Below are 27,111 nucleotides of genomic sequence, written 5' to 3'. Positions count from 1 at the left end.
ATTCCCTATTATCTACAAGCATTGCATCTGAAATCCTGTGTCAGTTTAGGTCATTGAGAGATGAGGTTAACAACTTACGGACAGAAATTTATCAAGGCGGGAACCCGTCTACATCTTCTACCCGTAATGGCTCACAGGGGATTTCTGCTACAACTTTGCAACATTCGGGCGCGAACGGGCCAGTTCCGAATGTAAACATCGATCAGCTGAAGCAAATGGCAGACGCAGACGTTCAGCTAAAACGTGACCTACGAGATGCCCAGCACACCTATGTTCCGGATTTCCTCAACCAAACCCAGGACTGCAGTTCCAGTGTTAAATTGGGTAAGTCTCAGCGTTTCCTTACTAGGAAAGACGACGCCACCATCAAGGTTTCCTGGCCTCACATGACAGCCCAACCACGTCCATTCGGAGCCGGCAAGGAAATAACTTATTACTCAATGACAATGAACGAATTCGTGGAAGGTTTTACATATTATCTGATACTGAAAAGACAATGCGTTTACAACACCTGGACAAGCTCATGACATTTGCATCAGTCTACCCATGGGATGCTGTTTTAAAGTTTCATGGTGCATTTCTGCAAGATATCGAATGTGGTCGCCGATGCTGGGATAGTGATGGTCATGACCTCAAAGAACTGTATTTGTACCCACGTGCAGCCGAGATCAAGCAGGCCAAGCCAACGAAGTTCAAATCGACCAGTGTTAGTGACTCAACACAGTTTTGCTGGGCGTACAACCAGGAAAGTGGATGCAACGACAATATAAACTGCAAGTACAAGCATATCTGCAGTGCCCGTTACAAGTACCGGAAGACGACGGTAGAACATTCCAGAGATAAATGTCCTCACAATGACCCTAAGTTCAGAGCGGAGACATCCAGAAACTTTGGAAAGAGAAGTCAGGTTCGAAATAGGAACTTTCCATCACATTATAATAATACTCGATTGAACTATTATAAGTCAGAACAGTTCTTCCGTGGTCAATTTTTTTCATGAGGGTACTCAAACATTACCGTTGAAATGTATACATAATTTAGGGAGGAATGGTTTCTCCTCACAAGCAACCAATGCATGCACATTAAGTAACGTTGATACTGAGACAAACCCTTCTGGGAGTGAGTGTAATTTACATAATGATTCTGTTCATGAGGGTATTCAAGATGGTTTCTCCTCACAAGCAACCAGTGCATGTTATGTACATTAAGTAATGTTGATACTGAGATAAACCCTTATGGGAGTGAGTGTAATTTACATAATGATTCTGTTCATGAGGGTATTCAAGATGGTTTCTCCTCACAAGCAACCAGTGCATGTTATGTACATTAAGTAATGTTGATACTGAGATAAACCCTTATGGGAGTAAGTGTAATTTACATAATGATTCTGTTCATGAGGGTATTCAAGATGGTTTCTCCTCACAAGCAACCAATGCATGTACATTAAGTAATGTTGATACTGAGATAAACCCTTATGGGAGTAAGTGTACTTTACATAATGATTCTCTTAAGTTCTGAAGTGGTAGATGACAGGGACAAGTCAGTATATCCACACTGTTTCACTGAGAATAATAATTTGACATTACCACAAGAACCCAGTATAGATATTATCAATGACAATCAATCAGTGTCAGATATTCATCCATCTAGTTCCAAGTTTCCAGAAACAGAGATTGTCACACCCCTGAGAATTACCCATAATGATAATTTATCCTCCACCATAGTGACAGATAGTTGTCCAGTTTCTCAGTCTATTAATACAGTTTCCACCAAGGACAATAGTCAACATATGCATATGAATCAACATTCAATAGCTCCAAATGCATTGCATATGTCATTCAATGATCAGTCACCTACTTTGGATAATAGTACACCAAAGTTATCTACACAGCAGTGCACAGCCACTACTCAATATTTACAGTGCATTCTGACAATGGTGTTTTTCCTAATACTTTATCCACTAAAAATGGTACATGCTGTGACTACGCGGTTCCCTTACCTCAACCAGTACAACACTTTGAACCAGGTTCCAATCAGGACTTCACAACCTCTCATAATACTTTATTGCAAGTTTGTACAGCACCTGTTATTGCAAACAATTTAATCGCTACAACTGATGAGGGTTACATCTCCGACACCACTGAATCCAGAGGCTGATATTTTTCATCCTATTAGCACTAGTTTCATCACTGCTGGGTGGCCCCCTACATTGTCTCCTACAGCAGACATATTTATCACTGATCACGTCAAGGTCTACAATTCTTCATTATCTAACTATGAGGGCTTACAAATCCCGATTCAATCAAACTTATACATCCCCATTTGGAGAACCAAACTGCAGTTTTATGATGACAAACAAGTATGTGATTTCCTTGAGTATTGGTGGCCACTGAAATCCCATCCAAGTCCGGTGTTTACTAATCATCAATCAGCGTATACTTACTCAGATCATGTTGACAGGTACATCTATAAGGAGGTGTCACTGGGTGGTACAGTGGGCCCTTTCAGTCAGAACCCCTTTGATAAGGGAATCGTGCTTACCACTTCAAACGGTGGAAAAGAAAAACTCCCCAGATAGACGAGTTGTCGTTGACCTGAGTTTCCCCCTAGGTCAGTCAGTCAACGATGGTATACCTACTGATAACTATTTGGATGGCCCTTTCTCACTGTCGTACCCTACTGTGGATAACCTCACAAATCTCATCAGAGAGAAATGCCCAGGCTGTTTTTTGTATAAAAGGGATTTAAGACGGGCTTACCGTCAAATTCCTGTTGACCCACATGATTACTTTTTACTTGGATATAGCTGGTAGGACATGATCTTTTTTGATACCAAATTGCCATTTGGAACTTTATTACTGTATCATGTGATCTAATGAACGTAAGAGGATTGTTTCAATACTTACCTTTATAACAAAACACATTGTAGCTACTTGACTTGTCCTTATATCCCACATTAACAAGTCCTACAAAATTACCACAACCGCCGATGTTCATTTGCATTGGATACTGTACATTTCCATCATTAAGCCATCCAGCTCGACATTTTTGAAAACCCTCCTCCCAGGCTTCATACAGTTGGTCGTATGTACCTATGACAGCATTGTATTTCGCACACTCTTGTTTAGCTTCCTCAAAGTTCAAAGTATACGTTTGTCCGCCATCAGAGTGGAATATTTCTCCTAAAGAGGAATGAAATTAGTTCATAGGTAGATTTGCTATACATACTGATAAATAAATAGCGAGGTTACACACACACACTCACACACACACACACACACACATATATATATATATATATATATATATATATATATATATATATATATATATATATATACACACACACATAGACTAAATCCAATTATATGGACTAAATAGTAGTTTTCGTTCAAAATGTAGATATGAAACTTCAAGTAGTTAACAATATCTTAAATATGAATTACAAAAAATCAGTGTACATATGTCTCCGAAAACAGCATATCCAAAAACTGCGAAAGTGAGTCTATTGTCACTTCCTAACTCTTCCATAATCATGACAATGGTAACAGAAGGATATTCTGGCACTTTTTACCTTCCATAAGGAAGGTTATAATATACCGATGAAGTCTGTGTGTTTGTGCATGTGTGTGTGTCTGCATCACGATTTCCGAAAAAACGGCTGCATTAATTCGAACAACATTTCATAGACGTGTTCCGTAGGGTAATGGCCAGAACTGATTAGGTTTTGGTAATAATCGGATGAATATTAATGACCAATTTGATTAATTAATCGATCGAACGAGTATAAAGTTGGATTCAGATTCAGATTCAGGTAATATTATCTAATGAACATTATATTGAGCGTCAGATGGCCTCAGATCCGAATCTGAATCTGACGCCAACTTTATACTCATGCTCTACACTACTGAGAAAGACTCTGTTTTCAGGGGTTTCATGCCAACCTTATTTTGTGTTTCCCTTGGATCTGCACTCTAAATTGGCTGCACAAACACGAGAAAAAAGAAGACCGAGGCAGACGGATGGCCTCAGATCCGAATCTGAATCTGACGTCAACTTTATACTCGTGCTCTACACTACTGTGAAAGACTCTGTTTTCAGGGGTTTCGTGTGCCAACCTTATTTTGTGTTTCTCTTGGATCTGCACTCTGCATAGGCAGCACAAACACGAGAAAAAAGAAGACCGAGGCAGGGTATTTAAGTGATTCAAACTCACCAGAAAACAATTTTTTTTCTTGGCCTTAAAATAGGTTTACAATGAGCGCGGAGTTCACAAAGAGGTGAAATATTTATCATCGTTTCAATTTCGTCAAATATGGACTTATCATTTTCAAATTTCACACACTAATGCGCAGATGAATAAAGAGAAATCGTGTCTTTTTAGATTTTTGATTAGAAGTTTAGGAAGTATTACCTCGAACCATCTCCTTTTTACCGTGTTCTTTTCCGATTTCTCTCGATCGCTGTTTGTTGCAAGGCTTGTACATAATTATTTATCTAGCTCTGTATCTCAGGATATAAATACACTCTCACATATTTATCAAGTGTAATTATCTATAATTTATACCCAAATGTGTGTGGTCAAAATATGGAAAATAGACCAAGCCTCGCCTAGCCTACGAAGAAAATGTCACGGAAATGTATCAATAATGGTGACCTATACATTGACCTGTATATAATTAGTGTACAGTGAGGGCGCGCCACACAACACAATCTTGAGAATGTGTAAACTTGTGGTGGGACAGAAGGAAGTTCAACACGCACATGCCATATCCTGGGTATGTAGGGGATCACGAAAGCCGAGTGAAGTCGAGGATGGCAAGCTTTCCCGTGCTGAGAATAGGAGGCGTGGCAGGCATTTGGACAACATTTTTGACAACTAACTTTCATTGGGACTTGATATAGAGCTAAATTTCTTGTATAAATCCTTACGGAAGGCATTCAGTTTAAATCTGGTTATATTATCTACCGCTGTTGATCAGAACCAGCACGATAAAATTAATGTTGAAATCAAAGCTTTAAAGTTATGTATGTCGCAATTATTGTGAGTGTATTGTTGAATATCTTTTTGAAGTTGCAGACATCTTGAAGTTGTATGTGAATAAATATTGATTTACCATCGTAAACTGCATTGTTTAAAATTAATTTATGCTAACTTTAATACATGTCAGCAAGGACATTTTTTAACTAACAACAGTGATTTCAGAATAATAATGTGCATGACAAATATTCTTTTCAGAGAATGTCATTGACAACTTTGTAAATCATTATAGAACAATGAATTTGGCCAATTAATTGATTGATTGATTGATCGAGCGAGATATCGATTCATTTATTGATTGATTTATGATTGACCAATTGAATGATCATTTTTTGTGGTGCAATATAATGTATTTGGTGTGTGATAGTGATCAATTAACTCATTGAGTTTTGTGATGACAAAGAACTTTTTTTTCTTTCCCTAGCTACTTTTCTTTCTTTAAGCTGTATGTAATATCTCTATTTATTGACTAAATAAGACATCTTGTCTGTTCTTCTCCTCTTATCTAAATTAAAACACCCCTAATCTTATAATTGGCAAGAGATCACGTACATCAACATTTGCTTTATCTCTTTTTCTTCTGGGAGATTATCGCACTCATTTATGCATTAACTAGTATATTCTAAGAGAGTCCTACTGGTGTGTGCATGATGGACTGTTTGTCCAGTGTAATAATCCCCAAGAAGATTAGACAAAAAGCAATTTATTGCGGTAATTGATCCACACTAATTAATAATAATAATAATAAGAAGAAGAAGAAGAAGAAGAAGAAAGCGAAATTATCATGCGCCTGTTCTCCGAAGAACTCCAGGTGCAGACACAGAATGACTGACACAATGAGGATATAGAAAACAATTGAAAACATGGAAGGATGTCGGGAGAAGTACGTAAGTGAGTGAGAGTTAAGAGTGGAAGGAAGACTTAGAGTGACAATGACGAAGACTGTGGGGAAGACTTTTCCAAGCTGAAGGAGCAGTGTAAGCAAAGGAACACTCATTGAGCTTCTTAGTGGCAAGCGGGATCTGTAGGATGCGTGTGTCAGAAGAAGACCTAAGTCGTCTATGAGGAGCATAAATATGAAGATGACAAAGATATCCAGGACCGGTCACCTCCAAAACGTCATAACAAACAGCAGAAACCTTGTATTGTATGCGAGAGTTGACCGACAACCAATGCAAGCAGTGTAGAAGTGGTTCAACATGGTCGAACTTTCTGGCTTTGCACACAAGGCGTGCGGCTGCATTCTATAAGTGCTGTAGCTTGTTAATATGATTCTTAGGACAACCAGAAAGAAGACTATTATTGCAGTAATCATAGACAAGAGTCTTGGTGGCCTGTTGCGTTAGAAAATGACGGATTGAAGCAATCTGCTGATTGTGCATATAAGACAGATTACAGATTTATTATAAGACTAGGGGTGTATAAATTCAGATAAGAGGAGAAGAATGGACAAGGTCAATAAGTCAATAGTCAGTTGAGTCAATAAAGAAAGAATTACATACAGCTGACAGAGAGAACAATAGCCAGGGAAAGAAATGTTTTATCATCACAAAACTCAATGAGTGAATTGATCAATATCACACACAATATGTCATATTGCACCACAAAAATTGATCATTCAATTGATCAATCATTCAGTCAGATATTCAACCAATCAATCAATCAATCAACCAATCAATCAATTACATGCTCGCTGAGCCCTGTTATTGTTCAGACAAATATAACCTGTATGTAGGTAACACTTAAACACGTCCAACATATGTGAAGTCACGGTCAGTTACACTGGCATATAGTAATAAATAATTTACATTCGTACATACTCTTGTGGATTCTGAGGTGTTTTAACACTTATCTGTGTTCTGCGCACTAAACTGTTCTATACAAATGGCAAGTACTAGAATTTGTTGATAGGCTGCCCGCCACATTATAATGACATATTCTCGTTCGATTTGAATTATTAGACGCTGAATGTTATTTAAGTGCGCACAGTTAAGTACGTTATTAGATGAATACAATAATATTCATAAACTTATAGTCATATGCACAGCCAGTGCTAAGCTCCAAACTTGAATGACAAATGTTGCATAATAATAATGTTATGTAAAACTTTGACCTGTACATCTCCTACACAACAACCTTCCCTCCCCTATCATTGCGTGGACTGTCTGACAATATCTCGCAAATACTAAGATATCACCATACTAAATTAGCAACTACACGACGATAATATATTCAAAAAAGGAGTGTAATAGCATCTTGAGAGCCCAGCCGCGAGAAGAGAGGGACTTCTCCTGGGTGTGGCTGGAAGCGTTTGAATAAAGATACCAGCCAATGAAACTAGCAAATCGACGATCTGTTCACACATACTAGCTATTGAATATTCTATATGCCGTGTCCTACCCCTCTGTAGTTTAAGCATGGAATGCGTTTGAGCTCGAGCACGGCAAGCAGCGCGTCAGCTGTCGTCTTTTAAGCACGAGTGCACTGAGCGTCGATTTTGCACCATTATCATGATTATGATCATGTTCCATTAATGTTGGTAACAGATAAAGCATTACAGACTAAATCTATCCGTATACTTTCTTTATCTTTATTTTTTTGTTGGAGTCTTCCTTATTTATATAAACTTTTTCTGTGATTTTTAAAAACGTTTCATTTTTTAAAAGACCAGAAATTGTACAAGTACATACATATAATATATTATTTTTTAACCATTCCATTTCTGGCCTTATACCCATAATATATACTATTGATAATGAAGTAGGTATGTACATTTGACTCATACATATTCATCTAACTTGGGCCTTTATTACCTGTATATCATTATCATTTTCGGATTTCACCAGAATTGTTGCCTCATGCCCTGACTGGGTGATAGGAAATACACTTAATACAAAGTGTTTGATTGGTGATTCAATTCATTCATACCAGTAATTGTCAGTTAATTTATTTCTAGCCTTGGTTGAGTTGTTTGTTTCCTTCCCAATTGGAAATTGTATTTAAATTTCCTGTTTTCTCTGTATGTGGCTTCTTTTATTATGGAAATTATGCCTCATGATCACCATATAGCGTCGGTTATTTATTCAACTTGACTAGTGTATGCCTTTGTTTACAAACATTTCGTTTCTAATCTACCCGATGGGCGTTTTCTATCAAGAAAAAAATTCTAAATAGTCCTAAACAATTTGTTTTGCTTTTTATATGTTCTTGCTTTAACCTATTCCGACTAATTTTGCTCCTGAGAAGTTAAGTTTTTTTTCGAAATCTTGCTGATAAGTCTGTTCCTTATCCAGGGTGTATTTCACTTACAGTTGAATATCATTATCTACCCGTTCTTCTCGTATAGTAACCATAGTAACCATGCATATCCTATAGCAGACTGAACAAACTTCCAGAACTTGCAATTGCGTCGCATTGCCACATCATCGACTCATAGCTAGTAGATGTTGCAATGAAACATTTAAATTCGGTTATTCGGTTATGTGGAATTAGCCCCCCACCCCACCCGTTGTCACCCCAGCCCGTTGCCCCTGCCCTTTGTCCCCTGGTCATTTGCTCCCCGGCATTTATCCTCAGGTGAATCAAAGTACTTTTAGAAACTTTGAGTTTAGTTTTACGCGATATAATTTCCATCGGTATGGTTCTTCTATTCCACTCGTAAAGTAGTTTTTCTTTCTCGTGAACAGACTACGTACGCCACGGTATCTATAATCATGCATGTCTTTGACATTGCCTTATATAGAATGCTATAGATACTTTACCGTAAATTGTGTAAAAATACCCAAACCATTATGCTGATTTGAGGTTTCATTACATGAAGGAAGTGTGACGATATGTACCCAACCACAAAGCATAACAAAAATCGATTCGTGCCTTATCCCTTGGTTAAAGGAACTGCCATGATTGCATGTGATAAATTTCTTTAAAACTATGAATCATTCCATCTAATCGGTTTTATTTGGAGTGTTACATCGGTATGAAAGGGAATGTGGTCATAATTATTTCATAACAAGTATTTTGTCAGCAGGAAAGGTGACATGTCTGCAAAACTAAAACAATACACAGGTGGTAACTCTCTGAATAAAAATGACAACACCTATTTGGTCGACAGCAATACAGTACTAGATTCAATACTAATATGTACTGACCTGACAGAATGCTTTCGAGATCAATCCATGGACGTATTACATGTAATAACATTCATGATCAATCCAAATTTATGATGTGGAGTATGTTGATATATGGGGGGGGGGGGGACAAATTGATCATGAGGCAAGGGGACAACGGGCCAGATTGTAAAAGGTCGGGGGGCAACAGGCCTAGAAACCACTTTATTGTGTTCGGTTTGGATGTTAGCCATATCGTTCACCAGCAGTTTGCGCAGACAGCAACACACTTAGAAGTAGTAACTTTTCCACATATGATTACGGTGATGCCTAGCATTGGTCTTTGGAAGAAACGTGTAACCATGCTTGCAGTTTTAGTATGACATTGTTGTAGAGCAAGATGTATTGTTGAGGGAATGAGACGAATTGTCGAGGAAATGGAATTGATCATCGATTTTATTCGACACTTTTCCATGGCATCTCAATCAATATTTATTCATTTTTACAACAACTGTCTGGATGTACACTATTTTCCTCTGAGGCCACTTTTGCGGGCAAGACTCCAATGGTTCCACCTACACTGCCTTGCGGGACGAACTGCAATCTGATTAAAATCTCATGTGGTAAAAGCAGCTAGATGCCTTTATTTACCTCTATATGTACATTATTCTGTGTCGTTTGTTTTGTTCTGAGTGATCGCTGCCTTCCCACATCTGAACCTATATGTAATAGACAATTGCGTTCGGCCAACCAGGATGAGCGTTACGTTGGCAGCTGCACACCCTGGAAAAATTTAAGCGTGCTGATTGTGCTTTTGGTTGTGAAAACAGTACCTTACAATATTGTCGACATTCAATGGGAATGTCTATCAGTACAGGTTCAGATGTGGGAAGGCGGCGATCACTCGGAACAAAACAAACGACACAAAACGATGGAAATAGAGGTAAATAAAGGCATCTATCTAGCCGCTTTCACCACATCAGATTTTAATCAGATTGGACGAACCGGTACGTCGTTGTTTCCTAGTCCATGAAGCACCGACTGTGCGTGAAAGGTCAACAACAGGGTCAAATTTGGCAAAACGACTAATGGATATTCATAAGGTAGTATCTTACTGTCTGGTTTACAACAATTTTGTTCGTCTTTGCCACAGACAAGTAAGTCTTCTTAAATCTTCTTACTTGTCTGTGTCCTTGCGCACGAGATATACATGTATGGCGACAGGCTCCATATTATTGTGCCAGTGTATTAATGTTTATGAACAAAGGAGATGCCTAAACTGGATAATTTTCTTGCAAAAGCCCTTTATTTATGTCTGCGCTGCATTTTGGATTTTGGCGCCGTTATTTTTAGAGGCGACCAGCCAGCACGTCGTAACATTGTATCAATTTCCAGTGAAAAGAATATCGATCTATACGCCCACTGTTGAGTTACAGTGGAAAGTTCGTTTGTATATTATTTTCACTCCTTGATATTTTGTCGTGTTAGGACCTTATATCTTACATATATGTATGTAATGTGACTTTCTGTTGATTTTTTGTAACATGTAAAGTTTAATGATGTATCTTTGTAATATGTTGGACACAAACTTGGACCGGATGGACTTAGTCCTGATGAAGAGAAAATAACGGCTATCAATGAAATGCCTGTTCCAAAAAAACACTCAAGAATTACAAAGATTTATGGGTATGGTGAATTATTTAGCCAAATTTATCCCTAACCTTTCTACCATTAATCAACCACTGAGAGAATTGAATCAAAAGGGTGTAGCATGGCATTGGGAGGAAAAACACACTAGATGTCACACGAATTGAAGTCAGTCATTACCAAGGCACCAACTTACTGAAGTACTATATGACCTAAACAAATTGGTAACTTTGTCAGTTGATGCATCATCTGTAGGTTTAGGAGCTTGCTTAATGCAAGAAAATCAGCAAGTGGCATATGCTTCTCGCTCTCTAAATACATCTGAAAAGAATTATGAACAGGTTGAAAAAGAGATGTTAGCTATCGTCTTTGGATGCACGGAATTCCACCATGCAGTACATATATGGTAAAATCTACAGAGAAACGGACCATAAGCCACTGGAAAGTAGTCTATTGCGGCTGCACCGCCACGTATCCAAAGAATGGTGCTCAAAATCCAAAGATACAATTTGAACGTCCAATACAAACCTGGTAAGGATCTCCATATAGCAGACACTCCAAGTATATCACCAATTAAGAACACAGCTGAGGAATGTACAGATGAATTCGAAGTTCACACTTTGTCAAATATGCCAATTCAGACAAGAAAATATCGATTTTCAATGAAGAAACAAAGAATGACCCAGTTTTGCAGAAATTGAGATCTACAGTAATGTGTGGATGGCCGGATAAAAGAGATGGTGTGGATCCTTATATCAGAGAGTACTGCCAATTCAAAGATGAAATAAGTGTTGGGGATGGTTTGTTGTTAAAACAGAAACAACTCATTGCACCAGCATCACTACGACGAGAAATGGTAGAAAAGATCCATAGTAGTCATCTAGGAGTGGAAAAGTGTAAGAAACGAGCAAGAGATGTACTGTGTTGGCCTGGAATGAGTGCACAAATAACATGTAATAACGAGGTGTGCAACATGTATCCAGTTTAGAAATCACCAACAGAAGGAACCGCTCATAAACCATGATATACCAGACCGACCATGGCAAAAGGTAGGCTCCGACCTCTTTGAATGCAACAAAGAAAAATATCTATTGCTCGTAGATTATTTCTCAAAATATGTAGAAGTCTCGGAAATCACAGATACCACAAGTAAAGCCATCATAAAACAACACAAGGAACAGTTTGCTAGACATGGTATTCCTGAAACGATGATATCGGATAATGGCCCACAGTATGCAGAATTTAAGATATTTGCTCAGAAATACAACTTCGAACACATAACATCATCCCCTAGATACGCACGAAGCAACGGCATGGTGGAAAGAGCAGTACAGATGGTGAAAAAGTTAATAAAGAAAGCGAAATATGATAATAAAGATCCATATCTTGCTCTACTAGCACTTAGAAACACACCCCTGGGAGGAATGGTGTCACCAGTTCAGCTGTTTAGACGGACCAGGACACTGATTCCTACAAAGATATCACTCCTTGATCCCAAAGAGGTGGGCAATAACATGCAGCATGAAATGAGAGAAATCCAAGTCACCCAGAAGTTTCACTATGATCGAGGTTCCAAACCACTTGCAGATTAAAAGTCAGGTGATCATATCCGCTTGCGCACATCGGAAAATACATGGAAGCCTGGAATTGTAATAAAACCTACAACAAAACCACGGTCATATATTGTGAAAGCTGAAGACAGACAATATAGGAGAAACCGGAGAGACCTGTTATTGACACCAAAGGAAACGCCATTGGTACCACAGTATGAATTGCCACACGACGGTACACCAACTTTGTTACCATTGACTCACATCAGGCATTCTCCAAAAGAAATACTGGACGGTTCACCAAAGAGAGAAACTTCACCATCGCAATATCTCACCAATACATATCACGCACACGTACATCGACAACTCAACCAATCACCAGTCGCGTAAGTGGACGCGTCATCAGAAAGGCTGTCCGATTTTGATTTGATGAATATTTTTCATAGGATAGGGATAGTTGGATGAGTTACAACGAGGCAGAATAATCCTCAACTTGTCTTGAAGCTGGATAGTCAACCCCATGCTTCAATAGTTAAGAACTTTGATTAATGATACTTTCAGTTTGTTGTTTCATGTTGTGGAGCATGCATGTGAAGTATGATTAGCAAGTTATGATGTCACCTGATTAATCGTTAATACGAAATTAAAATCACTTGGAACTTTGAGATAATTCTATTGACAAATCTAATTCAAATGTTCATAAGAGTATTACAGGCTCTTTTACAAAGGAAGGACGATGTAGTGATTAGCTGTCATTGAACACCATACTATACTTACTTTGAAAGATGTCAATGCCTATGTATGCTAATGTATGTTAATGTGTGAGTAAGTGTTGATCTTGAATAAAGTTTGTCAGTTCTGCAGTACCCCTGAGTTAGTTTGGTCGATTATTATCGATTGTGGCAACATCATCTTTGGTTGACCATTTAAAAGAATTACTATTTAGATTCTGTGCAAGTTGTGGTATTGTCAGTTTTTTCCCCTGATCCTGCCACTTCCTTAGCTTTTTGTTTACAAGTATTGTCTTTAAAAGGTCAACATGAAACAAAATCTGGTCTTTCAGTGCTTCCACTTGTTCACTTCTCTTCATCTCTCTTAGTGTTTGCTCTACTTCTAATTCACTTTTCCTAACCCAATACTGTTCTAATCCTGTTCCAATTGAACTAACCTCTGTTGTTTTCTTTGTAGTTGATTGTGTTTCTTCTCCATTCTCATTCTCTGTAATTGTCGTCTTTTCTTCATCAGATCCTTACTATAATTTTGTTCCCTTTTTTACGCTTTGGAGCTTCTTTCTTGCGACCTTTAAGTATTTTGTCTTAATTTGGGGGGAAGAGTAGTAATATATTATATGGTCTTATTTCTAAAATACAATACGATTCCTGCTTTTGATAATCTTCCTTTTTGAGGGGCTCTTCTTATCTGTCTATCAAGGTCAGAAAAGTCACTTTCAGATCGTATATTAGTCAGTGGTGCATTCCCCACCTCATCAATCAATACTACTGGGTTGGTTTTCGTCCCCCCCCCCCCCGGGTAGTTGATTCTTTAGTTGTCTAGATCTATCTACAACAGGGATCATAGATTTGCAAAAAGACTGTAATGCTTTGGAGGTTAAGGCATCAAACTCTGTATCCCTTTCCTTTGGAAATGAGTGTAAGTACATTTCATCCTTGGTTACAGTTGTGTCAGTTAAGTATGATGTTTCACCGGCTCCCTGTAGCGTAGTGGTTAGCGCACAGGATTGGCAGTCGGGAGGTCACGGGTTCAAATCCAACTGGAAACAGGGGATTATTCTGTGACCGACCCAAACCCAGGGCGAGTGTTCTACAGACTCAATGGGTAGGCTGTCTCACTCACAAAACGAGTGCGAATTTGGTAGGACTCGAAAAGTCGGGCAAGATTACTCACACGGAGTCCGTAGGTGCTATGTTGGCCGGGCCTGGTTGACTCTGGGATAGCCTGTGCTGTGGCCTGACTGGGAAAGCCTTGACAGTTCCACAGCAACGTGATAAAGAGCGTGCAGTATAGCCCTGCCACGTAGTCCCAAACCCGAATGGATATCTGTAGCATTTGTGTGTGTTTGTTTGTATTTGTCTGCATAACAGAAAATCGCTGGGAGGAATTCCTAGCACAAAAATTTAAAAAAAAGTATGATGTTTCATTTAACAATGGTGATTGATCTATTGCATTGTCAGCTAAACATGTTTTTAATTCTAGCCAGTGTGGGTTCATGTCATGGATGGAACCTATTACATTTATGAATTTGTTCATAGAGTCAACTCTTCCTGACTTCAAAAAGTATGAGATATGGTTACTATGGTAATAGACGGCCGCTCCCTGATGAAATGCTATGTTAAATCTATGGTGTTGAAATGATGTTGGATGATTTATTTCTTTTATTTCATCTAAGTAAGTGAAAACTCCTGATTTCTGACATCCAGAGTTGGTGAAGGCTTTACTACCTCGGTACAGAAGTGAAAAGCAGTGTGACTGGTTACCAAGTGGTCGTTTCTCTGTATTCAATTGATCTTTGTTTTCACTTTCAAAACATTTACTTGAGTTACTGACTGCTGTTGCCAAACCACTAAGGACATGCACACCACACAATAGGTGATGTTACTGTTTTCATACTAGTTTTCTCAGATTCGTTTAACTTGTCCCAGTTCTTTTCCACTATTGGTAGTAATGTTCCTCTCAATGCTTCTAATTTGCTTTTGTATTTTTTTGTTCACTACATGACGATTGCTCATTGTGTCTTTACTGTGGAGGAGCAGTTGTGCATATATTTCTTGACGTTCAATATCATTTTCAGAGATTGCCCCACTAAGCTCATGGATGGTGTGCATGGTGGCTGATATATAGTCATCAGCACTCCCTCTCAAGAGTTCTTGGAACCCTAAGGAGAGTGATGTGAGTGTAACCTGGATCCCAGCATAATCAATACACCTCTTTCTAGTACCATCTGAATGGAGAGTGTTTATTGGTGGTTGTTCTTAGGGTTTTGGAAGCAGCCTGGGCCTCTGCAATCACTAAAGCTTCGACTTGCATCATTGATGTCAGTGATTTGCAAGGTAGTCTCTAGCTCTCAACATGAACATTTAGGAGGTTTTTAAGCACAAATTTAACTAAAGCAGAACAGCTTTCAATAGATACATTATGAACCAGTAGATCATAGTACGTCTGACGTATACTGTCGAACCGGGTATATTTTCCATCTTTGAATGTTTTTACGTCTGGTTCATTGTCAAGCATGTCATTGATTTGTTCCTTGATTTCTTGATTTTCATTTTCTAATTCAGATATTTGTTCTTTAGCATGTTCTAATTTCATTTGATTACTTCCCTCAATCGTCACAGCCTTTCGCTTCCAGAAGCTTTTATTTTTTTGGAGATTTTTCTTTTCTTTTAATATCTGATCCAGTTGTTTGTTGAGTTTCTGTGTTTCCTCTGTTACTTTATCTAAATTTCATTTTTGTCTCTGAGTTGTTTGTTTATCTCTGATATTTGATCATCACGTCGTTTTATTCTTTTGTTTACATTTCTTGATGATAATGATGCTATTTTCTCTTTCAACTGAGCAATGAGACTTCTCTTATGTTTGTACTGTTCTGATAGTTTCTCCATCTTTTGTATTTCTCTAGAGCTGCTAATGTTTCCTCAGACAATTCCTCCATAGCTTGAGTTAGATTACTTATTTCTTCATAACTGTCAGCTAGACTACATGTAAATCTTCCAATTAAATTTTCCACATCTATGTTACTTGTACCATCTTCTTGATTAGAATTCCCCCACTCTCATCACCACTAACTCTATCTTGAACTTTTCTAGCTGGTGCCTTATAGGGTTGACTTAGAAAGCTCTCTACATCATTACATCATGGTAATTTACCACTTCGTTTAATTTTCAAATACTTATTATGTAGACGTGTCCATTGCTGACTAACTGCTCACACACTAAGGTCACTGGTTCCTAATATAAGTACACCTAACTACTTCGTAGCCTGACTCCATGCAAGGTGTTGACTCACCAGGAAATTCCTTAATTCTAGTATCTGTCTAACCTCTAGGTTCATTGTACCATCTTCATTCTGAGCAAAGCTACGTGTATACAATATCTCTGGTGTGATGTGTTTGTCTTGAAAAGTAGATGACAATTTTGGTATAGAAGTTGTAATTGGAATACTAGCTTCCATAATATCTGCTTCATTCCCTTCCCGTCTTCCCTATCTATCATCTTCCTAACTTTCCTGACTAGATTACTAACTTTGGATGGTAAGTTCATGTTCGGCTCAAATAACCTAAGGACACTGGGCAACACCTGCTGAATATTTGTATCTGTGGTCTAAAGTCCACTGTGAAGACTAAGAAGGAGCTCATTTGTCAAAGGAACATCACATCCTATCTCTACTAATGTTGTCTTTCCTGACAATAGACTTTCTAGTTTATCACAGATTGTGAGAGTAGTTCCCATACTCTAAGTAGAGAAAGATATATCAACAGTTATTAAATTGTGTATAACATTTCTAGTACACATTGATCTTTAATATTATAGATTTTTAAAGACCAAAACCCCCCAAAATTATCTTCTCATAAGGCAAATCTCCATACTGCCAACATAAAAGAAAATAAATTTGAATGTTACCAGTAGTATGAATTAAAATTTCGACTAATTACATGTAAAACTAAGTCACTTCGTGTTTCATACTTCCGGGTTGACATAAACATGACGCAGCCGGTGGTCATACTTACTACGAAATGACAAGCACAAAAACAATAGTAAAATACAAGTTCAGGATTTTTATTTTTTTATTTTCAAACTGAATATCAATCTCCACTAAACATTCAATAACTGATTTCGTGTATTTAGAAATGTTCCTCAAAACACAAACTAGCAACACGGAACACGGAACGTGTAATAGTAGTTCCATGGCTTCCAGTTCAATATAGACTGTATACTAAGTGTAAGTTGTAACGATAACATTTACGATCACCACGTGCACTGCATGTAGGAAGTACAAAATCATAGAACACATAGTTGCTTTCTTGCTGAATAAACTCATAGAAACAAAATGAAACAAGAACTGGACCCACAAACTAAAACGTCTTGAAATTTGACACGCCCATATCAATATGATAAAATTGCGTCATCGATTTTGACAGCCGCCATTGTGTACGTGATTGTTGTGATTGAGCTTCACCCAGTCAGTTAAGTCGAGCGCCCGGTCGAACGCTGACATCCAAATTTGTACGGCGTTTTTATAAAGGGAGCTCGTCAAAGACATACTAAAACAGAAACGTAATTTAAATACCAACTGATCTAAAAATAACTGTTTAGAAAGACAACTACCGTATATAAATATGAAATCACGAGACAAAAAACTTCAATCTTATTTTAGTACTAGAAATGTCGGCCCTATCCGTATTGAACACATATCATTTTACAGCTAATTTTATTGGCTATAATTTTCAGGGTCTAACAGCATACCTCTAGGCTCAGGACATTCCTCCAGTCTGCCAGGCTGGGCACCTCCAAGCTCAGGCCGCATATACATATTGTTTGCGCATGTGCAGTGACAGGTAAACGGAGATGGCGTTCTATGGGGGGGGGGGGGGTCCGTTCATCCAGGGGCGCGTTCGGTAGACAAAGCGCCCGCGGACGTTTCAAAACGTTTTGTTCCCGAACGTCTAATTGTCATAGTTTTTCGCGGGCGACCCGGGACGAAGGAAGGCGGAAGAGTGAGGTGACTCGCCAAAAGCCAAGATGGCGGCCACGAATTCTCACTTCATCGGCGAACTTGAGTTTTTGTGTAGGATTACTTAGTGAACATTAGTTTTGATTCAGCACTGCAAAAAAGTTCATGGAATTGGTCATTTACAATTGGCAACGGTATTTAGAAATACGAATACCCGTCGGGATAATGGTACGGTCGATTTGACGTACATTGAGCGATGCAAGATAAACTTGGGGTCAGGTCACAGGTCAAAGATCACTTCGTTAGTGTAAAAATAGTGTATGCATAAATAACAGGCCTTTTTTAGGGATTCTAGCATCCTGACAGTACTGCAAAGGTGTGCTTTAACTATGTGCATCGTCTTTTCAATGATGAGTGCTGAATGTACACAAAATTCGACAATCTTCTGTTTGAATGTGCCGCCATCTTTTGTTTTTCACGCGCAACATGCAAGATACAGTTCGGAGCAGGGCCAGGGCGCCCTGGCCAGACAATGACAAAACGTTTTGACTACCGAACGCGCCCCAGGTTGTATGGTAGTTGGGTTAGAGATGACCAGCCGTGTGCACGTGGTTGTTACGTACAGGTTGGAACCCTTAAAATTTTGGGTTGGTTTGAGTAGGGAAACTATTGGCGATACGTTCCCGGAGCGGTAATAGTTGATCCTTCTAGCTGAACGTTTCGAAACCAGCTGAGGGTCTCTTCATCAGTCGCGGTTGTTGTGATAAATTCACCTTCCCAAAGTTGTTTGCTCAGAGTTTACTCGTATTGTTCATCAAGTAGAGATGCCAGTATTTCAGTATTCCTATCATCTAGTTCTTTTTTTTCGCTAGATTTTTAAATTCGGAATGCTTTAATTTAGTGTTGACTAATTTGTCTTTTACGTTTTTGTTTCACTTTTGTGCTATGATTGGTCTTTTTGAATATAATTGATTTAATATAGTCTCATTGTCTGATATTAAGGCCCAGTGTTTAGTTATTGCATCTCGTACATGAGATATGTTAATGTAGGGACGACTGTGTGCTGTTTTAAAGACCAATGGGATCTCCTTTGTGGGTGTCCGGCTTTCGAGATATGTCTCTCTGTTACGATAGTGGACTCCCTTGATTTAGTTATTTATTTCTGTTTCACTATAGCCTCTTTTCGCCAGTTTCTCAGTGAAGAATTTCATTTTCATTTCAAATTCTTTTTCGTTACTACATGTTCGTATGTATCTGATCGTTTAGCCTTAAATGAACCATTTAAAAACCGGGTGGCATGTGTAAATATTGGAATGTGTCCGTTTGTTTAACATGAGTTTTGATATCCAATATTTGGTCTTGGTGGTGTCGTTGACCTGTGTGGATTGTAAGATCAAGATGTTACACTTCTGATCTGAGCTTTCCAACGAAAATTTGAAAGTTGGATGCATTTGGTTTATTTTTTCACTCAGATTATTTAGTTCCGCTTGGATGCCACAGAATATCATGAATACGTCATCCCTGAAACGTGTCCAGAGTGATATTTTAGATTTCAATAATGCGACTTTCCAGTTCATGGAATGCTATGTCGGCTATTTCGGGTGCTGCAGAAGAGCCCATGCTGCATCCACATGTTTGTGTGTAGAATTCTCCATTAAAATCAAATGTGTTTTTCGTGAGAATCACACTAATTGTAAGAGATACTCTGTTAGTGGTTTTGGAATGTTATAGTCATGTGCGGTCTAAAATCGTATTGTTATAGTATCGTTATCGTCGATTCTTTGTGTAACTGGCGAGTCAAGTGATTTGCCAACTGATTGCATTGCGTCAGAGTGCAACGTATTTGTGTACGTAGATACCACGTCTATTAAAAGTTTTCTACGGCCTTCGGTCTTTTGCTTTGTGCTTTTACAAGCTTACATGTAATTAATATAGTAATTGTAATTTATTACTATTATGTCAATGATCCATTAAGAATAAAACAAGAAAAAGTGAACAAAATAAAACAAGAAAAAGTGAACGAAATGCAATATTATTTAAAACATATTATTAAAAGACACGTGTTAAGGAAATTAAGAGATAAAAAGCAAGGAGGTAAAATACAGTTTACAAGGACAACCTAATGATTTCAATTCCTAAAAACTTTAAAAACATGAAAATGAAAAAGCAGCTGGACAGCACTTTAAGCGAACGGTATCGATACACAAACAACACAAGGATAAACGAAAGCATTTCACGAACATGTTCCTGGGGCCGTCTTGAGCTTGGAGGTGCCCAGCTTGGAGGAGTGTCCTGAGCCTGGAGGTATGCTGTTAGACTTAAGTATGATAATTTTAGCTAGATTTGAAAGGTCTTACTTGATTGGCTCTCCCTTCGCTATTCCCGTTTTCAAGAGACACCCCACAAGAATCAAGTGCCAAGTACGGCAATGGCGCGAAGTCGCCTGTTGGGCGTCTTTCCCACCGGGCGTGCTTTTCGAAAACTACACAACATAAGCTTTTATGGCGCTAAATCATTGCAAATCTACCCCCTTTCCAAACCAATCCTAATTTTATTGCCAAACGACAATCGGAGTTGGTTTTAAAAAAAAAAAAACCATTTTACAGTGACCATGAATTCGTTTGAGCGTCATTTTGAATTCTGAACTCCCTATTGTAAATATTGTAAAAGAGTACAAGTGAGTACTTCCACAAATGTCAAAAACCCCATGAACCATAACCAGTGTGTTTTAATGTGGGAAGAACATTGTCGAGTGGGTCAGTGTTATGTATGTACTCTGCTGTCAAAAGGTGGTAGAAAGAAAGTAAATAGGGGTGGAAATATGAAAGGTACAAAGCCAGCCTGTTTTATTCTAATAAAAACAGAAATTACCAGCGAAATTATACTACTTGGTACTTTAAAACTGTTCAAATATGTACCAAAGGAGGGTAACGGCAACTATGAGACACTGCAATTGAGTGGTATACATTAACAAAGCAATAGTTGGAGATAGAGGGCGGGCTTCTTTCATATGTTCGTGTTTCTTTTCTCCACCTAAGTTAATATAGGCGAAACGCATGTGGTCACGGACCATCGTATCAAAGTTAGAAATGTGTTGAAAAGCCAGCATACATTTGGGAAGCAGGCCTACCAATCATGCCAATTGCATTGGGAATTGCCAAGCATTGGTTGAAGTAACATTACGTTATGTAATCGAAGTACGGTTTGACATCTGATGTCTGCATCTATATAGCCGATAAAAAGACACTTTGAAAGAATACTCAGTTCATTTTGGTCCGCAAGTACAGGAACATTCCTAAATATTCCCAAGTTGAATAGAGAAACCGCGCGATCACATCTAGATCTATTTTCATTTGCGACGTAAGTTATGAACGTATTCAGTAATTCATAGCCCAAATTTCATAGCATAAAATGATGGTTTTCTTTCACATTTCTACCAAAGATTTATTTTATGTAACTTAAAAATATAATAATATCAAATAGTATAACTCTAAGAGGTTTAGTTTTGTTTGTAATTTGTTTCACACAAAATATGTTTAAATTCGACTGACGAATCCGCGACTCAAATTCTACGACCGGTGATTGTATAGCTAGCTAGCTGCAGTTGGATGATTCGTCGCGTCGTTTGATTTTGCGTCGTCTCTCCGGTGCCCTTATTGCCGCGCACACCTGTGTCAATTTAGTCTTCTTGTTATTATCGAAATTATTCTTGAAACAATCATGCTATCGCAATTATTAAGTAGTTCCGATCAAGCTGCATCAAAATCTTGTGTATTTCTCATGACAATCAAAGTTTGTTCTATATTCTAAATTAAAAGGTACTCCTGTCGGTACATCTACATTGTTATTATTAAGCTTATATATTTGCTCATCCCTGATCAAATTTAATAGTGAAACAAAATATATGTATCCCATTGAAATATTGTGTCGTTCATTCATATGATAAAGAGTTGCAGAATAATGAACTGGATTCACACCAGGAATAGAAAAAACAACAACTAAAATTTACAAAATAAAAACTATACAGTGCCGAGATTGGTCAGTGGTATTGCTCAAAGAAATCTTTTGAGAGCTTAATCCTCTTTCTTTGTAACCTGTTCTTGTGTACAAACAATTATCCTCTGGGTAGAAAAAGGATTAAAAAGATGTGATGAATGTGGTTGATCTAATGTAGCAAGGATCATTACAATGTAAATTCCTATTTTAGCATCTACAATATAAAAATACACACATAAATAAACTTGCAAAATTTAGTTTAGCATGATAGAATCAATATTTTGATGTAGGCAAACTGTAACAATGTAATATTTTCAACGTTTAAAGTTTGTGGCTAATGGAAAATGGACAACATTAGCCAAATAAGAGAAATGTGGCTAATGATTTTTGAAACCCAATGCTAGCACAGAAATAGAAATTCGGAAAAATGTCCAATCAGGAAATGTAGGAATGTTCACTCCAAGTAAATGCATGAAACTGAAGATATGTTGGGGAAAAGGTCAAAATCCATGACGTTCTCTGTGTGTATGCATGCGCACGTCTCAATCTTTTTAAAGTTGTTTCACTGACAGTGCCTGTGTTCGGACGACGGACGATTGAGTGCAGGTAACTTTGGTAAGTCATTTCACCACTCCCGGTCTCCATATATATGTACATGTATATACGTTCTCCCCACAATGTACAAAACGCCATCAAATGATTTTGAGAGACTAACAAACAAGCTCTGGGAGATCAATATCAAAAAATAACAGAGTAATGCCGTCTATAAACGTATTTTGAGGCCGTCCAAGAGATCTTGGCAGAATGTTCACAGTTGTATACTGGTTTTCTACTGTTGTTGTTATAATAATGTTGTAAAGTTAGCCATTTGCAAAGACGAGAAAGTGTTAATAAAAGAGCAATTATCTCAATGCACACTGGCCTTGTATTCATAGTACTATCTACTACTACATACTGATTTAATATTGACTGCGCTGGCTGAAACAATTATCAATTGTGGCCACTTTAATTTAGTTAGAAGGGAGGGGGGGGGGGGTCCGAGGTCTAACTAAAGAAATTTAGTTTGTTATCCTACATTGAAGTGTTGATTTCGCCCCTAAGAATACTCGTCGATAAAATCATACTCAAATACATATTACAATAATACAGAGTATTAATTCAAAATTCTAAAACGATACGAATTTTGCCTATTATACTCGGAAAATGGATGCAAAATTTGAAAATTATAAGTCGAAATTACACAAAACCACGGCATCGCTATGGATATTCGTCACCTCATGAAATTCCTTGGTTTAACTTTTTTGTTTTTCTGTTACTTCAACAAATATTTGAGATGACATTCTCACTATGTCGCCCTAAAAGTATCATTTGACTTTTTCGAATTTTATGCACATTCAGGAAAAATGTTAAGTTTTCCCTGTCTTTCACTCGGCGGCCACGTATTTTAGCACTCCAGGCATATGAATGTTTGCGACTCTATGAATTATTGAAATTATCTAACTATGGCTTTCATAATACCATATATTGAGTACTGAACATCATATGTACATGATAAACTAAGTTTGAAATTTGTATTCCGGTTTGCAGTGTAGTAAATATGACCGTACTCGTCGACTATGCTAAATTTAATTTACTGACCGTGAGCGCGTCAAGACATGATTGTCCAGTGATGTATACGCGCTAAGAGAAATAAAATAGGAAGAGATCGATCTGTAGTATGACAACCAATTCCGAACAATCAGTACAACAAAATAAATGATATTGCCAACTCTTAACAGGAATTTTACCACTTTAGGCATTTGTTCGGAAATCCTGCTTAAACCAATATTTTGTACTCATTAGTTAACACTTTACTCATGTTTCAGGTGCCCTTGGAATACTATTATATCAAAGTTACATAAGAATTACCTCATTTGACTACAACAGTTTGTTTCTAGAATAAGTTGTACGAAGAGGTGCATTAGTACTATACATTACCAAGCATTTAAACAACTAAATATGCATTTGAAGAACACCTTAAAATGATGGATGTGGGAATGCTAGAGAAGGTTTCTAAATGACATGGGCAAGGTCTAGGTCAAAAAGTAGTGGTAGGAAAACGGAATCTGTAGTCCCAGTCAAGCATACATATTTTATAACTATTGCAGTAAGGTATTGATTTAGACGAATTCGGAATGCAGAACTGAGTGTTGTTTTTGGTCATAGAGATACATAGACACTACGTTTCTGTTAACCATATTGTTGTTTTAGAAAGTGTTACATTTTCTGTTGACATATTAAAGTAACATACCTCCTTCCACGGACAAAGAAATTAAAATGGTATGGACTGCTAACACCAAAAACTTCATCCTGAAAAAATAAATCATTCATGGTCATTGTCACAATATAAAACCATTTCACCTCAAACAGAACGCCTTCCGGCTCAACAAACATTTTACTAACAGTGCAGTTTACATGTGAGTAAACATATGTGTGTAGTAGTACATATAATATGGTGCAATATGTCCATTAAAATTGGTTTTCGGATGCGAATCTAAATATCACCATTCTCAATAGATCCCGAGTTTAAGTTAGTAATATATAATATATAGATAATATAGACCGATAATTGGCATACAAAATATCTACTTATTGGTATTTCAACAATTTTCAGTGAATACATTTTTGGTTGTCAAGTTGACAAAAAAAACAATACTCAAGTTGCAGCCAGTGCAGGTTTAATCAGATTACTATAAGGTGGTAATGTTGATTGTCGAGTTGCATTACATTTGGATATCTATCCAAAAGCTTAAAATAAAAAGTGTCTACAGCATCTTGAAAGTGTTTTCTTACCTGTCTCCGATTCTCGTCTAGCCAACACTTCTCTTTTGATGACGTGGACGAAGCAATTTATAGTTAATGGTATCAGCGTGATCACCTACGTGGACGAGTAATAACACAACACGCATCGGAATATCTCAATATTTATTTTAGGATACATAAATTACACATTCACGTGGTACAAACCCATCAATAAAAAATTAAAATTGTCCTGTTTGACATGTGTGTATTTTTTTTCATTTTGAAGCCGGAGCATGGAAATTCCAAATTAGTAAATAAATAAATAAATGAATAAATAAATTATTTAATTAATTGATTTAATTTATTTATTTATTAATAAATGAACGGTACAGTTCTTATAACTTTCTAATATATTTGAACATCGTATAAACAATTCCATTAATATACTTATTACATATATCATTAAATATTATATTATATTATTTTATATCATATTATATTATATTATATTATATTATATTATATTATATTATATTATACTGACAACCAGTATATAAGCTTGTTAACATTTATTGATAATAGTTCACAGCAAAACGGGGTGGCTTAAATAAGATAATTCTAAATAAATGAATTTACATCTTAACTTTATACTGGAAATAAATATTACCCTCGAAGTTACACATGAGTGGATGGTTAAATGTTATATTCCTTGAGCAAATAGTTTCTGCATTGTTACGGAATAAATAATTTCATATCACTTACGTAAATGTTTACATTTACATAATTCTTTTCCGTTCCAAGTCATTAGGAGGACGTAGGTTAATTAATCCATGTATTAAGTTCTGTGACAAACAACTGTAATTCTATTTATCACTTCTTAATAATGGTGACCTCAAACTGTGTCATGCAGCCCGTTAATCACTTCCGATGCATATTCGAAATCGGAAAGCTACTTCGAGATAAGTCAACACGCCAACAACTTTGCATGATTTTTCTTTCACAACAGAAGTAACCATAACCGACAATTGGAGACGTTCCATTATTAAGTTCCATTAAGATTCAAATCAGGTAGTTCGTTCTACACAACATACAAATAACGTTGATTACAAAAGCAATTCGCCGATCACCTGAGCTGGTAAACTCGTCAGAGGGTATCGGGTACTTCGGTATGCCGGAAAGATTAACGACTCCTTGTCAGCTAGCTGCGCAACTAAATAATATCTACATCGACCAAAATGTGAGACCCTGTGTAGCGAGAGGTCAATTACAACTACTCCACTGTGGAAGCATCCTGGGACTGCCCCTAACGAAATATACACAATCATGCAAAATCTGTCGACATTCATCTGAAACATATACTCATTGATGTAAGCAATACCAGAACGTGTATTTTAAAATGAAGTCATAAGCAGATAACTGATATAATCTGTGTAAAAATATGATAATAATGAAAAATACAAAAACATATTATTCAAATCGACATTATTCGATTCAAACAGTGAAACAGTTTTAGCATCAACAAACACGTTTGGGCATTGTTGTTATTGACAGACAGAACAAAAGGTGGGTTTTTATCGGTTGCACATATTTCGAAGTGCTATGTTGCCATAAATGAAAGATGCGTTCCATTGTCACTTGAAATAAATAACTATGAGTTTAGTCTGATAATCATGACAACATTTATTACAGATTTGTAAGAGGAATAGGTTTACTGTAAAACGGCCATATTCATGAGGAGTTGGTATTTATTTTGGATTTTTAAATTTTAAAGCGGAAATAATCTTATCACTAAAATATAAATCTAAAAAAAAATATGCCAAGTCCTTGTTTGTCATTCAATAAATTGCAAAAAGATTAATGAATGTGTAAATTGTTTATTTTACGTACAATAACAATAAATGTACACAGTTTGTTTTTATCTTTGTTGTTTTACATCAATTTTTCATATAGGAAGCCATGATAAAATTGTTTTGTGAATTTAAAAATGTAAGATAAATACCACTCCTTATCCATCTGTCAACTTTGAATAATTATGCTAAATGCGTAGGACAATATTGAACTATACGTCCACCTGAATTATTCCAGAGAGATCTGTCTGTACATGCTAATTCTGATGCATTTTTCGGTATTCACGAAATAAATAATTATATGCGTATAGGTTGGTCTGTCTGTCTGTCTGTCTGTCTGTCTGTCTGTATGTATGTATGTATGTACATACTTATGTAAATGTGGGTGTACGTACGTACGCAAATACTACGTATGCAGTACGTACTTTATGTATGTATGTATATATGTAGGTATG

At 37.2% G+C, this 27,111-nt stretch overlaps 1 protein-coding gene across 1 annotated transcript in view; it reads right to left on the bottom strand.

Moving 5' to 3' along the window:
* The window catches only part of LOC144432559 (aggrecan core protein-like), a 93,223-nt gene extending 68,348 nt beyond the window's left edge, over positions 1-24,875 (bottom strand). Inside the window, exons 1-3 of the mRNA XM_078120803.1 lie at positions 24,861-24,875; positions 24,319-24,377; positions 2,907-3,182 (exon numbers count right to left, since the gene is read on the bottom strand). Of these exons, the coding sequence (XP_077976929.1) occupies positions 2,907-3,182; positions 24,319-24,376 (334 nt within the window). The 5' untranslated portion in view covers position 24,377; positions 24,861-24,875. The remainder of the gene's footprint in view (positions 1-2,906; positions 3,183-24,318; positions 24,378-24,860) is intronic.
* Between the last annotated feature and the right edge of the window lie 2,236 nt (positions 24,876-27,111).

This window comes from Glandiceps talaboti, chromosome 1 (genome assembly GCF_964340395.1).
Source record: "Glandiceps talaboti chromosome 1, keGlaTala1.1, whole genome shotgun sequence".
Lineage (NCBI taxonomy): Eukaryota > Metazoa > Hemichordata > Enteropneusta > Spengelidae > Glandiceps > Glandiceps talaboti.
Note: the sequence above shows the minus strand (reverse complement) of the source record. Positions and strands in the feature narration are given on the sequence as shown.